The following is a 17368-nucleotide window of genomic DNA, read 5'->3' as shown; positions in this document are numbered from 1 at the left end:
GAAAGACCCACCTAAACAAAGGACACGGACTCTAAAAGCAACAAAACTGTCTTTATACAATGCTGTCAAATGCACAAAATGAAACAAGAATAAGACATCGTTTGTTTCACTGAGCTCTTTCATTTCAAGTAATCTTGGGTGTTACTGAGAAAAATCTTGAGACAGGAGTATGATTTTTAAATTGATAATGTCCCTTTAAAACACTTCCTTAGATATCTAAAAATGACTGCTAAGCTGCAATAGTTTAAGGGAAGAATTTAGGTCCAAAATTTTCCGGGAGTTAAGTAATAATCAGCTATTGCAACATTTAATAAATATATTTCCACCGATTTTTTTAAAAATTGCTATGGGACCAGTTAATTTTCAAAGTAGCAACATTTCCCTGGTTCAGCACAGTGCCAATGTAGGACACCCAGAGTGAAACCGATTAAAAGCTGCATATAAATGAAGTGAAACTGACTAGCCTATTTTCAATGGCCAAGCTGAGCCACATACAATAGTAAATAAGCAGCATGAAAAGGAAATTAGAATATTTAAAAATGTAAATTTTGTCAGTCTAAGGTGGAACTGGTAACAAAAGGAGACACAGATTTCTAAGTAGGCTGTGAATTTTAGCTGGCACCTCTCCCTTGTTATTAATTTTCAATTTAACTATAAAAGATCCTGCCAGGTTTCTCTTGCCAAATTGCTTAGAAATATGCAGGGAGAGAGTTTCACGTAAAGGAGCAAAACAAGCAGCATAGAGGGGTAAGGGGGAAAGAAAAACCACATGTAGGTTTTCTCCAGCTGTAAGTGTTGCACAGTGAAAGCAAGGTCTCGATCCTGCAAGCGTTGGCACCGGGGTGGATTGCTGTATCTGGGCAGACCCCACTGAAGCGCGCAGAGCTCCATACAGGTGCAGCAGCTCACTCATGAACGATCTAGCCCAGGCCTGGGGCCCAAATTAATTATTCCTATGAAGAGACTGGGCAGGCCAGTCACACCCTGTGGCTTACAGGCTTTGCTGGTTTGGTCACCTTTGGTCAAAAGGGATGACAAAGCGCATCAAAGTATTTTATTCTCCACAAGTTACAATGACCACAGTTAGAGTATTTAAAAAAAGTTGTTTACAGATGGTATCAAAACAACAACAAAACCCTATTTAGTTGGATGCACACCTCCCCCCGCCCCCACTCATCCCCTAGGCTTTTTAATCTCTTACACCTACCAAGCTTTAAACTAGATGGTTTCCTTGCACCTGGCAATATGACACTTCACACACATCCCCTCCTGCTCTCTGAGTTACTCTAGCTTGAACCTCAGGTTTATAAAGTTCCTCTGAGCTTGACTAGTGGAATTTCCAATGGATTCACTTACACATTTTGAAGTCAGTCCGCTACTGGGCACCTGAGCTACAGAATCATTTTGGTAATACTAGAGGTCCTGGTAGATGCAGGACATTTATTCTGATAAATTACATGGGTCCCCTCCCCATCCTGTCTGTAATACACTGAGGCATAAGAGCTCATTGCCAGTCCCACAACTCAGTTAGTGGCCAGTCAGTATATTATGGATCCAAACAGCAGTTTTATTCCACCAGCTCACATTCCCATGTATTCAGCAACTCGAACCCCTCTGAAATGGGTATCTGCAACTCCCATCTCTATCACAGAAGCCCTGATCTTCGTGACCACTCACACACAAGAGATAATAAAAACTAAAACTTCTAAAAACTTGAACTAAAAGGAGTCAAATCTTCTCTCTCCCCAACTACCGCAGAGAGGACAGCTGACAAAGATAGAACCATGATTTTTTTTTTTAAAACACTAGATAAATTGTGTCATTATTGGCAAAAAAGATCTGAAAAACTTGTATCAAAAATGCTCAATTTGAAGGAGTCACAGAAAACGGTCTTACTCCAGGCAACCCATCTCCCAAAATACACTTACATTCACAAATGCCTTTAGAGATGTCCACCATCTTAATCTCCTGTGTAGAAACCACATCGGCAGTATCGCTATGCACCCGAATAAGAAATGCAGTGAACATAAGCGATTTTTGACACCTAGCTGTTGGGTGCAAGGAGATTCAGTGAGCTGCGATGGGTTAATTGCGTTTAAACATTGGCGTCTCTTAAACATGACGAAAAGATGTAAGAAGGGGAATGGAGCTGTTCACTCCTTTTAAGCAGCCGGTCAAGAGGGTGGAGGCTTCTTACAGTGAAGAGTGCTGTATCCTTGAAAATGGATTCAAATCCTCAACGTAGCAGGTAACAATGTGGTTGGTTTTCTGAGTTCTAGAAAGATAATTGATGCTGGTTTGTGTTTACTGCTTGCTGGATCTTCCAGAGGGAAAAGAGGGATTTGGGGGCAGGCAAAGGGACTAGGGGAAGAAAATGAGAATCTGTCTTTAACATGCAGGTCGTATAAAGTTTTTTTTTTTTTCTGGTTTGTTTTCCTTTTTCTCTCTTTTCCAACTGGAGAAATGGCAACACACACATGGCTTCCAGTTTTTTATAGTGAAGAATTCCCATGGGTAGCACTGCAAAGACAGGAAGACAAGACATATTTGTGATTTTTGTTTTTTAAATTTCCCCTCTCCTAACCCCTCTGCACATAGGATGAGACTTATTTGTTTGATGGCCAGCAAGGGACATGAAAATAGCACCTTGTGCTTCTATAGTATTGTTCAAAGCACTTTACAACCACTAACTCTCAGTGTCTCTCTGAGGTATGGTGCTATCACACACATTTTACAAGTAGGGAAACAGGCACAGAGAATGCGTGAAGTAAGTTATCCAAAGACATGAGACGGATCTTGAGTAACCCAGCATAGAAGTCCCTGCTCAATAGAGCTGGCTTGTATAATGTAGGGCTTATGAACTCACCTGGTGTTCTCATTCCTGCTGATCCTCGTTGCTAGCACTGGGGGTTCGACTCCTAATCTGACTTCGTAACTGTTCTATTAGCTCTGGATTCTGCTGCTGCATCTGCTGAGCAAACTGTTGACCTCTGAAGGAGAGAAAGTGACATATCTAATCAATTTTTCTCATCGCGCATGTCAGGCAGGGTGACCAGATGTCCCGATTATATAGGGACAGTCCCTGTATTTGGGGCTGTCTCTAATATAGGTGCTTATTATCCCCGTCCCGATTTTTGACACTTACTGACTGATCACCCTAATGTCAGGGCAGTTTGGAGCACAGAGAAATCTAGCACTGCGACCAAGGGATACTAAGTTCTCCATGGCACAAGAGACACTCCCTGGTCTATTTAAGAAAAGAAGTTGGGGTATGTTATTGAAAGGCAGGGGTCGAGACTAAAGTTTTCTGGAAGGTACTTGGTTATAAACGAAGCTTTGACTTTTGACCAAGAAGACTGAAATGCATCTATTGATTATTCAAAGAGGTGGAAAAAAGTCATTCGACTTACGCTTGGATAAGGCTGGCAAGGTCGTTAGGGGAAGGGCTGGCTCCTGCTGCTCCCATAGGGTTCTGGCCACCTGAAATCATCCCAGACATTCTGCAAAGAAATATTTATTGCTCAGAACAAAGAGAGATGGAGATTTCACTTACTACAAGTTTTTTGGTAGGCACAAAAGTTACTTTTTTTAAAGTCAGCACAAAGCATGTCAGTTTCATGATTAAGGAGGAAAAAATTTGGCTTGCTAGAATTAAATTTAAATTAAGGCACCGCTACAATTAGTGTGAAGAGCCAGAGTTTCTCATGGGCTTAAGCGTAATCCAATCCCTCCCTCCTCAGTTCTACTGCTGAATGCTTGGTCAGACATTCAGGAGAATCTTACTGAAACCCCTGCCTCTTGCCTTCTGATCTTTAAGGTCTGGTGACAGTCAAAAAGCTACATACAGTAGAACCTCTCTGATTCACCATTTGTTTATTAATTTCATCAGCTGCAGTTTCATTTTAATTTAATTTATGTTATCAACAGCACAATAGCAAGTGGGCTGTAGTATAGATATTGTAAAGATCTTCGTAATAACGGGCCTTGCTACAGTATCTGCTATTGTTGTCTTGACAGATGTGAAGATTCTGCCTTGTGCATGCATGGTTTATACAGGAGGTTGTACTGCATTAAGAGATCTGCTCACTGTGTCTCTTCAAGTCAGATCTGGGGACACTGGAAGGCCAAAGGTGTTTCAACTCATGTAAGACAGAGGGACTATGGGCATGCAAGATAGATATCATCCTGCCTTTTGTGTCATTAACAAAACTGGCAGTTCAGTTCCAACTGCAGAGCCTCTATTCACAATGATGATGGAAGAGGCAGAAAGAACCAATTGGATATGGTGACACCAGATCTTTGGCTTGTAAGCCAAGCCAATGGGATCAGGAAGTCAGAATAAATTATAGCATCCCCAGAATATCGTTAGAGTGCCCCATTTCTAACTGCAATTGTGCTTTAAAGGGGATAAACAGAAGAGTCACAAGGCTTATCTTTGTATTTTATGGCCTGACAGCACCTCACAAACACTCATGAATCTGTGCTCACAGCCCTCCTGAGACGCAGGAAAGTATCCTCATTTCACAGACAAGGAATGAGACAGAGGTGAAGTGACTTGCCAGTGACCAGGGGCGGCTCTAGAAATTAGGCTGCCCCAGGCAGCGGAGCGCTGCGCCGCCCTTCCTCGGTCCCGCGGCGGGTCCCCTCTTCCCGCGGCTCCGGTTGAGCTCCCGCGGCAGGTCCACCGGAGCCCCGGGACGAGCGGACCTGCCGCAGGCATGACTGCGGAGCTCCACCGAGCTGCGGGAACAGCGAACCTCCCGCGGCACGGCTGCGGACGGTTCGCGGGTCCGGCGGCTCGCTGAGCTGCCGCAGTCATGCCTGCGGAGGTCCAGCCGAGCCGCGGACGAGCCCCTCCGCAGTCATGCCTGCGGCAGGTCCGTCGTCGCGCCCGTGGACCTCCCGCAGGCATGACTGCGGCAGGTCCACCGGCCCAGCCTGCCGCCCCCTAGATTTGGCCGCCCTAGGCAACAGCTTGCTTTGCTGGTGCCTAGAGCCGCCCCTGCCAGTGACGCAGGAAATCTATGGCAGAGCCATGAATCAAACCCTGGCTTCCCAAGCCCCAGCTCAGTGTGGTAACTCCAGGCCACCTTCCCTCCCCTTTCTGCACATCTTTAGTACACAAGTCCTTAGCATGTCAAGCCATGATGATCACAACAGGTACACAGAACAAAACAACATGTTGCTTTAAATGCCTTCATGAGCATTTATGAGCCCAGAACCCACCAGAACCTCACTTCAGCCGTACCCAACAGCCAACCAATGCACAAAATCAAATGAGTGATTCAAAGAAGAAATACGAGACGGTATCGAACTTACAGCTGTTGTACTTGTGGATTGTTCATGAGGTTAGATGCCTATTTAAAAAGAAAAAGATTACATCCTATTTAAGAAGTGCCTGCGTGGCTATACAGATGTCATGCCATTCAACTCAACAAAGTGAAGACAGCAACACTAAGCTATATTAACAGGAAGAGTAGCGACAAGAGAAACACAGTACAACACACAAGACAAGGCCGATCATGCAGAACAGGGAGCCTCCATCACATCCTCACATCTCACATGGAAAAGCCTGTGAGTAAGTAACTGGCTCTTTAGCTTTAATTCAGTCTCCTCAAAGCAATCCTTTGACGAATGAAATGAAAACATATCTGCTAGTGAAATGTCTGAACTCCCATGCTCACGCATCAATACATTTCGTTCCTTACATCCAAATACACAGACAAGATGCAAGCTGGCTGGGATCTAATGTGTACAAATTTACCATGCTCATGAAGCCTGGGTTATTCAGCAATCCAGCTAAATCAAATCCTCCTGTGCCTCCAGTCTGCAAGGAGGAAACCAAATATAAATGTAGTCAGGCACAATAACAACATCTACCTGCCTCCAGTACAGCTCACAGCACGCTGCACTTAACCTACAGGTGTACGTCTAAACAGAACATCGCTACAGCTGCAAATCATTCTGTACACAGATCTGTGATTTAAACCGAAACAAAGGTAAGAGTGACTGTTGCTTAAGGTTCTTCATTTATACTCTTGCCATAAGGGCTAATTCTCTTTTACACTCAAGTCCACTGTAAGGAGCCCTTAGTGGAAATGAGAATCAGTCAAACCCTAAATACTCTGGCCTGAAAACTGAGCGTGATCAAGGATATTTTTCCCTTTGAGGTTTGTCCCTTTTTAAAAGTCCATCAAGATAAGAAAACACACTTTAAAGAACTCCTTCCTTCCTACTAGTAAGAACTAATGAACACAGAGTTTCATAGTTACAGTGCAATAAGAGAGTAAACATTATTTAGGGCTGTGAAACTCTGCTTTTTAGTTTCACTTTTTCTAGGCATTTTCCAGATAAGCCCAGTGCTGCTGTGTCTGGGTTCAGAGCACTGCAGGGCGGTTATTCTAACTGGGTTTTAATTGTGTTATAAACTGCCTTTTCCCCTACTCCTCCCCACCATTACCACCTTATACGTTACACCTATATTCCAGACTTAACCCAAGTTAACAACGCCCTGTCAGATACTGAGAGACGATAATGTAGCAGTTAGAGCTGGCCAGTAACACTTTAAAGTAGCACAATGAAGACATTTATTTTTCTCCCCGCAACCCAGCATAATTCTCGGCTTGGCCCTCAAACAGGATGGGAAAGAACTTACTGGACTAGGGGTTTCTTTCATTTTCTGTTCGGCTATTTTAAGGTTTGATTTGTACGTTTCATTGTCTGGATCCAACTCCAGGGCTTTTTTGTAGTAAATGACAGCTTCTGCGTGTTTGTTTAAACTGGAGAGGGCTAAGCTATTGAGAGAGAAAATAAAATGAAGGCCCGTTATAGAAGGTTACATATCAAAGATCCACAGACCATTAAGCACTGGATATTCCTGTGTTAGCATTCTGAAGTAGAGGACCACTACCAGTATCATTACCACAGGACTTGCCATTCATTTTGAAGTCAACACCTTTATAAAGAAGCAGTTGCCAGTACCTACCCCATCCTGCCATAAGCTTTGCTGTAGTTTGGATCAATACCGATCGCTCTTTCACAGTCTCTGACGGCTCCAGCATAGTTTCCTAATTTGCTGTAAGCAGCAGCCCTGGGGAGAATGGAGAAAGCAATGCACAGGAAGCTTATTGGGTCTGAATATGCCAATCAAAGTCACCCTTCATGCTCCTCCTTCAGCGCCCAAGGGAAGGTTTAAACTTAAAACCTGACTTCAGCTCAGATTCTAACTTGAGTAACAACCTACTGCCATCCTAAGGTCCCCCTGTAGTTTCAAGTGAATGCACTATCCTCCTCCTTCATTTTCTCTCCCAAACATATCATGGAGCATGGCTCCGCCCCTGCACCATCTCAGAGGTGGCTGATGAGTGAAGGAGATGTGTCTACTAGTTTGTACATCTGTTCAAATTGGTATTATTCGGGATGGAAATTGATCCCTTAATACAAGATATCACAGCTCTATGCCTTGATTTCTCAGGTCATAACGTTTATGCTCTTCCCCCGGTCTTCTCCCCCTCCCCCTATCACACACATACACAGGTGGAGGCAAAATATATTATATATATATATATATATAAATAAATACTGGAATATGCTTGTTCATGCCTCAATCCTGCAACTTTTGTTGAAAGTGCTCAGCACCTCATAAGCTCAAGCCCTCAATGGCCACATGATACAGGCAAAATTCAGGCAGGGAAGGCAGCTTATGAATGATTTTTCAAAGAGTTGGACATGCATTGAGGCTAATAATAGGTTAATTACATGGCCATTTGTATACATGCAAACTGTAAATATAAGTTGGGAGCGCAGGCTCTGAGCCGAGTGAATGGGCGTCTTTCCATTGATTTCAATGAACATTAAATCAGCATTTTTCGCACACAACTGCATGTTGAATTCCTTGAAAACCAGGCCCTCAATCCTCAACCTCTGAAAGATCAGATCTTGTTTTGCTGCTTCGTCCATTGTCAACACAATCTTTCCAAATCTGTGCTGTCTGCCGCAGTTACAAAGGGGTTTTCGAGTAGAGCCAGACAGTGTTACTTGGTATTCATATATCTCATCAAGTGCTTAATAGGACAGGGATATGGAAAACAGCCCTCCCTAGAAATGCCAGTGCCACAAGGCAGGCAGAAGTCAAAGGAAAACATGTCAGCACAAGTTGCCAAAAACAAAGGACAAACAATAAATTAAGAACAGTCTGATAAGGTTCAAATCAGGAGTCGGACCATGCAAGGGCCCCATAAACAATGAAAAATGAGTCAAGGCTCAAAATACAAGAATGTGAATATAAAAACCTGCAAAGAGAGTTAAATGTCAGTACCTGTTGCAAAAATATACTGCATTTGATGGATTTAATTCAATTGCTTTTGCGTAGAAAGACACAGCACTTTCAAAGTTTTCTGCCTTCATTTGTTCATTACCTAAATGGAAAAACAAAGGTCTCTGTAACAAGTCAAACAGATGAAGCAATTAGAGCAATGGGCTGGGGTCTCAATTCTTCTTGGCCTCTGCTTAAAACATAATGCAAAAAGGAGCATGTAGATATGCTGAAAACTCCACCCTTTTGCACATCCCTTAGAACAGAGGTTCTCAACCTTTTTCTTTCTGAGGTCCCCCAAACATGCTATAAAAACTCCACAGCCCACCTGTGCTACACCCACTGTTTTATGCATATAAAAGCTAGAGCCAGCGTTAGGGGGTAGCAAGAAGGGCAACTGCCTGGGGCCCCATTTTGCAGGGCACCCAGTGAAGCTAAGTCGCTCAGGTTTCAGCTTCGGCCCCAGGTGGTGGGGCTTGGAGCAGCAGGACTTCAGCTTTCTGCCCTGGGCCCCAGTGAGTCTGATGCTGGCCCTGCTCAGCAGACCCCCTGAAACCTGCTCACAGCCCCCCGGGGGGCCTCAGCCACCTGCCTGAGAACTGCTGCCTCAGAATATGAGCAACTGGGAGATCTGCTCAGCAAACAGTGCAGGGAGAAGGCTTCAGCAAGGAAACTGTAGGTCTTTTGGCATTATTGGGCTTCCAAGCTAACCACAGCCATTTCAGAAGGGATCCTACAGGCTCCCTCATTAATTTCCCTTCAGCATCTTTCAAGCCCACAATCACCATAACAGCTTTCAGTCTCCATCCACAGATTCATTGTGCCAGGCAGCACTGCCCCAACTGGCCACTAGGGGTGCTGCAGAGTGGGGAGAGTTTCACTTTCTTCCAGGATGAGCATGCAGTCTTAACATTGCCAGGAAAAGGGGTTACAGTCGAGAAGAAAACCGTGCACATCTGTGCCATGTTCCAGTCAACACGTTCTTTTCCAGGATGCAATGATCAGAGCGAATGCTAACGAGGTCTCCTAGCTAGATTCCAACTGGAGACACTACGTTCTGCCACCTAAATACACTTCTGCAGTTTTAGTTGAACATAGGATTCTGCCCCTCTTGCTTGAGGGCCTGCTGACGAGCTGCCAGACGCCCATGCAGAGGGTGCTGTCTTTAGGTTGTGGAAGCAGTTCCTATACATACAGTCTGAACAACATTCCAGCACCCATCTGCTTCAGCAGCACTCTGGGGAACTAGCAAGACAAAGGCATGCTCTTTCATCGGAGCATAAAAACTGGAGAATCGCCCACACGGGCGGAGCATTCTCTGACTCCATGTGGGTATACACAGAGATGAACCCGTTCTTAATTCCACCCCACTGCTCCTAATTACATCACCCCACACAATTCCTCTTCCTTCTTGCTGCATAGACCTTCAGATACTTTGAATTAAGCCTGCCTGCCTCCTTCATTGTTAGTTGCCTGTGCTGTAAATACCATGTTATCTTTCCCCTCTCAATATATCAGCCCAGTATGTGGTTACCTTCAGTCTTAAGTCTTTCAGCTTCAGCCATGTCTTCTTCCGAGGGGGTGACTGGCTCAGAATTTGTTCTGACGTAATGAGGCTCCTTATAATATCAAAGAAGAATAAGAAAGCTATGCTTTATCATTGGCAATTACTATAAACCAATGCTCTAATTTCCCTGACACTGCATCTTTAAGAGTTAAATGCTTCCAGCTTTTGACTCCCCCAATGGGGGGAGACAGCTGTGAAACTAAGCCCAATGGGCAGCTTTCCACTGTTTTAGTTGAAATCTCAGAGCTATATTATTAATAAATATCTCGCGCTTAGACAATGATTTTCATTAGTAGATCAGAGAAGTCTGTAGGACACAAACCTTTCCTGTAGCAGCTTCGAAAATTTCAGGGAGAGTTTGAGACACAACCAGATCTTGGTCTTCCATGGATACTCCAAAAGCAGTCTCCAGGCATTGGATTGCAACTGGGTGGGAAGGAAGGTCGGCATTTAACATTCCCCACATCCTCTAAACACCTGTTCGAGTCATTCCCTCCCTCCAGTGGAGTCTGAATTTATGAAGATATCAGAAATATAAATGAATATAAAGCAGATTACATATTTGGGGCATAATCTAGCTATGGAGGGGTAGTGTGGAACAGTTGAGAGTGCCTAGGACTATGGGGTTTTATTCCCAGAACTGCTACTAGGTGTGAAACACACCTAGGGCAAATCATTTCACCTCTCTGCCTGTTTCCCCATCTGTAAAATAGGGACATTAAGTCTCTTTCAAGGGTATTGCAAGGATTAATGTTTGCTGAAGTGTTTAGGGAGGGGCCCTTCATTTCTAGCTACGTACTTATATGGCCCCATCCCTGTAGTATCTGACAGCGTCAGAAACAAACAAATTTATCCATACAACATCTCTGAAAGAATGATCCCAGTTTTATAAATGGAGAAACTGAGGCATGGAGCGATTTAGTAACTTGTCCAAGGTCACCTAGGGAGTCTGTGGGCAGGGCTAAGAATTGAACCCAGATCTCCTGGATCCCAGTCCAGTACCTTAGCCACAAAAGGCCATTGTTCCTTACATCAAGGATAACACCGTGTTGATTAGAGCATCTGAAACCTCACACACAAGCCATTACCTGTTGAGCACAATGCAGTTTCTAAAGGATGAGAAGACTGCAGCAGTCCTTTGGCTACAGTGGCAGGCAGGTGCTTGAATGAACATTATCTAGCTGAAGCTGGCACAATACCTTACATGCCAGTGTTTTCCCAACACACTTAATGGAGATGTGCAAACCTTGGCTCCAAAGACAGAGCTTCTAGAGCGAGTCACAAGGGCAACCTCCCCATAGCCTCAGATGATTTTAGGGAGGAAAAAAATCAATATAGCTCACAGATGGCAGCGCAGACTTACGCTCCTGCAAGCATACGCAGCTTCCGAAGTGCTGAATTATTGTTTGCATATTTTTAAAAAACTTAAATGCAGGGAGTTAATTGCTCCTTACTAGCTCTTTGAGCTGCTTGCTGTAGCCTCTCTGGCTATACACTGGCAATACCAGAGATACAAAACAAAAGGGCAATGCCTCTAACACTGGCTCCTGCCCCCTCTCTTTCACAGGTCATTACCTACCAACGTTCCCAGTCCTGGGTTAAGGACAGACCCAAGGACATGCTGGAAGAGTTCAGCCTAGCAGAGCCCCTCTACCTTGTACCTCTATATACATAGTATCCTGCACTTGAAATAATCTTTCCATGCTTCAAGGAACCTTCTCTACTTCTCCTTTGCCTACAACGGTCACTCCCTGTCCTGGCTCTGGCTGCACCCTCTCTTTCAACTAATCTCTGTGTGTGCTGCATTTGGGTGAAGGGCCATATGCTCCTATCGCTGGCACAGCCCTCCCATAGGGTCTGTAATACCCTGAGTCGCCCACGGGGAAGGTTCTTAACATCAGGGTTGGAAAGCTTCCAACAAGAATAAGGCATTCATTTTAACACTGCATTGTACTATCAGACGCTCCCTGATCTCTCAGTCTTGCAGAGCGTTTTGAGACTTAGGGCTTTGTCTACACAGTGGGATAATGTGCACCATGGGGTGGGATTTCTAAAGTGCACTAACGTGTTGTGCATTAATTGGTCCGTGTACCTTGCTGGTGAGCACCAAATACATTAAAGCACACTAGCAAATATTCAGTGCACACCTGCAGGTTCTACACGAACCTATGAATGCCCAGCACATTAGGGCACTTTAGAAATCACACTTCCACAGTACTTACTGCCCCCTGCAGACAAGCCCTTATCTAAGACTCAACGTGGCAAGTCTCAGACTCTGGATCAGTGTAAATTTCAATTGCCATATATATATTCCTTTCCTGGGTTAGCCTGTGCTTCTCCTGGAAGAGGCTAGCAGGAAAGTTGTTCTCTTGTCTGGCTACTTAACATTTTGGGTCCCCTTCTCACTAAGAGTTTACATAGGACAAGATTTCACTTCATCGATTAGGAAGGTTTAGGGACTACAGCACCGCAGGAATTGTACAACTGAACGGGAGGCAGACTGATCTGCTTGGGTTCTCCGAGAGCCCTGGAGCAGACCTCTGCTCTAGAAGGCATGAACAGGGAAGACAACCACCCACTTACCTTCTAAGCTCTCCTGGGCATCAGGAGAGAGACCCCCGTTCTGTAGCTGGTCATGCAGGAACTGGATGATGGAGTATGCCAGGCGCCTCTTGTCAGCCATTTTGTCTCCCCGTCAGAACTTTTTGTTCTGATGTCTATTAAACAAATTTACAGAAAAAAAAAAAAGGTTCAATTTAATGAGCAACAGGGCAAACAGTGAGGTTCTACTCAGTAAAATACAGCTATCCATACAGAGTGGAAGGATGGTCCACTGGTTAGGGCGCTAGCCTACAATTCAAGCCTTCAATTCCCAGTTCTGGCAGAGACTCCCTGTGTGAGCCTGAGCAAGTCACTTCATCTCTCTGCCTCAGTTTCCCCACCTGTGAAATGGGGATAATAGCACTGCCCTGCCTCACAAGGGTGCTGTGAGGCGCTCAGATACTACGGTGATGTGGGCCACATAAGTACCTTTGAAACACCGGTCAAGACAGACAATACTGAACACTTGAAAATCTAGCACACCCCCTACTCAGAGCATATACAACCATTTCAGAGAGGGGAAACTGAGCCCAAGAGGCAAAATGATTTGCCCAACATTAATATGAGAGCTGGAAAAAGAATTCAGGGATACCCCACTGCCAGTCCTGTGCCAGTCCACTAGCTTCCTACCATGCTCTGGGTATTTTTGGCCCCTATGCAACTTGACCAGGTTAACAATAAAAGAAACTTAGTGCAGAGTCAGAAGACGTTCTGAACAGGTGATTGGGCTCAGTTAGCAGGGGAGCGGGTAAAGAGTCAATTAAACTTCGCAGAGTCTAAGTTCCAATGAGACACCAGAGCAAAATAATAGTCACCTGAAAAGCACAGATCAGAACTGAGTGGGACAAGTTATCACTGCTAATCTCAAAAGTGAGAGGGAAATGGGGATGAAGGTCTTATGTCAAGCTCATACCATGACTTGGGATCACACTCATCAATGACAACTGACACCACTTGTGTAGCACAAGGACCAATTTGACCATGAGACACTAAATGGAAAATGCTTCTGCCCAGATGGACATTAAAAAGGCTCCACAAGACACTTACCATCACATGGAGATGAGCCTGTTTGCTGGATAATACTTATAGTCATTCTACTGTTGCATGTGTGATTTTAGTGCTTGAGAGTCCTGGGGACCGAAGTCCTCTATCCACATAAGATAGACACAGCATAAGGCACAGCAGGACAAGTTTACCCACATACCCCCAGCCAATGAACCTTAACCCCTATCTACTTTAATTAGAAAGCAATATCATATAATTCATTAAGCTATTCAGTCAACAAGATACTCCCACCTACATAAGCTCTACCAGTTTCTCAGCACAGAGAAACTCTGATCAGTCTCATACTGAATGGAATTAAATGATCGTATATCCAGAGAAATAAAATAAACGGGCTTTGATAAATCATTTCACAACTGTATAAATGCAGGCATCAGTAGGGCTCATTTATTGGGAGGAAAAAGTTTCTATCCTTCCTTAAACTTAGAATAATATGTCCGGGGGCAGAAAATCCTGATCCGTACAACAGCCACGTAACATGGCAAGCGATCAAAACATATTTCAAGTCTTAGATGGAAAGTGTCTTTACAAGGACACTGGGTGCTTAGCGCACAGAACAGTCACCTGAAAGATTCACAACTATTTATGTGCCTGCCAGATGGAAACTACTGAAAATGATTAGATTCTCCACCAAAAGCAAAGAAAAACACACAGATATCCCAATCAAAATCTTCAGTACTATTACCTATCAATTCTCCATGGACAGTTCAGGTGAGTAACTATTAACCCACAACTTCTCCTCCTTCCTGAAACTTGTGGCCAGTCTAATAAATCAGATGGCACGTCAGATCATTTTACAGAACTGATCATCCATAAATTTAGCAACTTCCCTAAGTCTTGTGCGAGTGCATGCGTGTGTGTGCGCACGGGGGGGTTAATCTCCTCTCCAACCTCGCCAAAGAGGCCTTATATTCAGCTTATTTCTCTCTTACTTTGAGATCCTTGCATGGAAAACGTAAAGAAATGAAAAGTATCCTTATTACTCTTACACAGAACTTACCCACAGAGGCCTGCACTAGTTTCCAACTGCAAAGACATACCAAACATTCTAGCCTTCAGGAAGGTTTCAAATCCTACCATAAGAACATAAGAATGGCCGAACTGGGTCAGACTAAAGGTCAGTCCAGCCCATTATCCTGTCTACCAACAGTGGCCAATGTCAGGTGCCCCAGAGGGAGTGAACCTAACAGGTAATGATCAAGTGATCTCTCTCCTGCCATCCATCACCACCCTCTGACAAACAGAGGCTAGGGACACCATTCCTTACCTATCCTGGCTAATAGCCATTGATGGACTTAACCGCTACGAATTTATCCAGTTCTCTTTTAAACCCTGTTATAGTCCTAGCCTTCACAACATCCCCTGGCAAGGAGTTCCGCAAGTTGACTGTGTGCTGTGTGAAAAAGAACTTCCTTTTATTTGTTTTAAACCTGCTGCCCATTAATTTCATTTGGTGACCCCTAGTTCTTATATTATGAGAACAAGTAAATAACTTTTCCTTATTCACTTTCTCCACATCATTCATGATTTTATATACCTCTATCATATCTCCCCTTAATCTCCTCTTTTCCAAGCTGAAAAGTGCTAGCCTCTTTTCAGAGTCACCTCTGCTATTTCAATACAAGGTAGCCACCCTTGCTTTTAATCAAATTTAAGAACATATAAAGCTATCCCCGATGCCCAGGCACTCATGCAGAGATCTACTTTTTTTAAAGGCCATGTCTACACTATAGACTTCTGCCAGAATAGCTATGTTGGACAGAGGTGCAATCCTTGACCAGTGTACTGGAAGAAGCCACTAAGGCAGATATGGTTATACTGCACGTTTACTGGTTTTGTTTGAGTGTATGTGGAATAAGCTAGATCAGTAAAAATGTGTTTTGCCAGTATAAGCTGTGTCACACTAGGAGTGCTTTGTTGATATGGTATACCAGTAAAGCATGCCTAGTTTAGACACGGCTTAAAGCTTGCTCACAGGTTTTGTACTGGTATAACTGTGTTGGTTAGGGATGTGATTTCTGGGGCAATACTGTAGTTATACTAGTACCACCCTTAGTGGGGATACAGTTATACTGGTATAAATATGCTTCTATTGATACTGAATATCCCCCTCCCCATATAAGATTAAGCTGCAATGGTATAAGCATATTTATACTGGTATAACCATGCCCACAATAGGTGGCTGTCCTGATTTAGCGACGGGGGTGTAGCTGAACCAGACAAAGCCTAAGGGTTTTCTATAGGCACGACAGTGATGGGTGCAAGACGGGAGCTGTGCAACGCATCACAGCCTCCACATGCGCTTTGGCTTTCAAGAAAACAGACTCAGCTGCCAGCCGTTATTTAAAGCCGACCCACCGAAACCCCAGGCCAGCAGCTGCTTTCTGAAACAGCTCGTCCGGGAAACAGGCGCCCCGTGGCCGTTTCAATACGCGATATCCCCGCCCCCCAGGCGGCTCCCCCCCCGCCCTTCTCCCCACTCCTCAGCCCCCAGGCGGCTCCCCGCCAGCCCCTCTCCCCACTCCCTCAGCACCCCTGCCCCCGGCGCTCCCCCGCCCTTCTCCCCCCCAGCCCCCTCTCCCCACTCCTCAGCACCCAGCCCCCAGGCGGCTCCCCCAGCCCTTCTCCCCAGGCGGCTCCCCGCCAGCCCCTCTCCCCACTCCTCAGCACCCCGCCCCCACAGGCGGCTCCCCCCCGCCAGCCCCCTCTCCCCACTCCCTCAGCACCCCGCCCCCACAGGCGGCTCCCCCCCGCCAGCCCCTCAGCTCCCCACCCCCCTCCCCAGCGGAGCCCCACCCCCAGCAGGGCGCTCTAGAGACGGGAGAGTGGGGGGGGGCTGTTCCCGGGGGGACCTTCCCGAGTCCCCGGGGGGGGGGAGGAGGACGGAGCCTGCCCCAGCCCGGGGGGGGGCAGCCCCAAGCCGCCCCCCAAGTGCACCTTGGTACTCACCAAGCGCCTCCGGGCTCCTCTCACCCCCACCACAGCCAGGCGCACACTGCGCAAGCGCGCAAGGACCCACTCCCCTCCCGCCTCTCCAGCTGCGCAGGCGCCAAGGCTTCCCCGGAGCCTCCCTTCAGCGCCGCATGCGCACCGGAGCCCCAGCGGGCGAGCAGGCGCATCGCGCCCCTCCCCCGGGCCGTCACACGGAAGCGGAAAGGGCGTAACCGGAAGTGCTCCGAGACAGACGCTTACCATCGGGCACTGACACGGGTGTGGCTGTGCACCAATGCATTGTGGGATCGCGGAGGGTGGCTCACGCAGCCGCTCTTCCCTGAGATTTGCCATAGAGATGTAGCGCGGGGCGGTGCTGAAGACACACAGAGAGCTCCGCCCCTCCCCTCGTGCTTTGTGACACGGGGCGTCTGCCCCCTGCCCCGCCCCTCGCCCCGGGCGCTGGCCCCCTTGTCTAGCAGCCGCCCACCGGGGCTAATTCTGAGGGACTGCCCCCCCCAGCACCGTGCCCCTTCAGCCACCCCCGAGCTGGGCTGCACTGCCCCCACACCCCGCCCGAGCTGGGCTGCACTGCCCCAACCGTGCCCCTCACCCCCAGCTGGGCTCTGCACTGCCCCCCACGTGCCCCCTCACTGGGCTCGCACTGCCCCCATCGTGCCCCCTCACCCCCGAGCTGGGCTGCACTGCCCCCACCGTGCCCCCTCACTGGGCTCGCACTGCCCCCACCGTGCCCCCTCACCCCCGAGCTGGGCTCTGCACTGCCCCAACCGTGTCCCCTCACCCCCGAGCTGGGCTGCACTGCCCCCACCGTGCCCCCTCAGCCCCGAGCTGGGCTCTGCACTGCCCCCACCGTGCCCCCTCAGCCCCGAGCT

General features: G+C 46.6%; 1 protein-coding gene across 2 annotated transcripts; it reads right to left on the bottom strand.

Moving 5' to 3' along the window:
• Positions 1–1546: 1546 nt before the first annotated feature.
• Positions 1547–16884, bottom strand: SGTA (small glutamine rich tetratricopeptide repeat co-chaperone alpha). Of its 2 annotated transcripts, none has more exons than XM_039515302.1 (12): positions 16737–16884; positions 12465–12600; positions 10204–10307; positions 9849–9933; positions 8318–8417; positions 6986–7090; positions 6656–6794; positions 5765–5827; positions 5320–5357; positions 3411–3500; positions 2867–2990; positions 1547–2520 (listed from the first exon to the last, which is right to left on the bottom strand). In XM_039515302.1, exons 2-11 carry the CDS (start codon positions 12562–12564, stop codon positions 2876–2878), a joined length of 939 nt encoding a protein of 312 aa, XP_039371236.1. In that variant the 5' UTR covers positions 12565–12600; positions 16737–16884; the 3' UTR covers positions 1547–2520; positions 2867–2875. The 2 variants fall into 2 exon arrangements, with proteins under 2 accessions (XP_039371236.1, XP_039371235.1); XM_039515301.1 differs by lacking the exon at positions 16737–16884 and adding an exon at positions 16494–16694.
• Positions 16885–17368: the final 484 nt, after the last annotated feature.

The sequence above is a fragment of the Mauremys reevesii genome, linkage group 26, assembly GCF_016161935.1.
Source record: "Mauremys reevesii isolate NIE-2019 linkage group 26, ASM1616193v1, whole genome shotgun sequence".
NCBI classification, from domain to species: domain Eukaryota; kingdom Metazoa; phylum Chordata; order Testudines; family Geoemydidae; genus Mauremys; species Mauremys reevesii.
The sequence above is the reverse complement of the archived record's forward strand: the minus strand, read 5'-3'. Positions and strand labels throughout refer to the sequence as shown.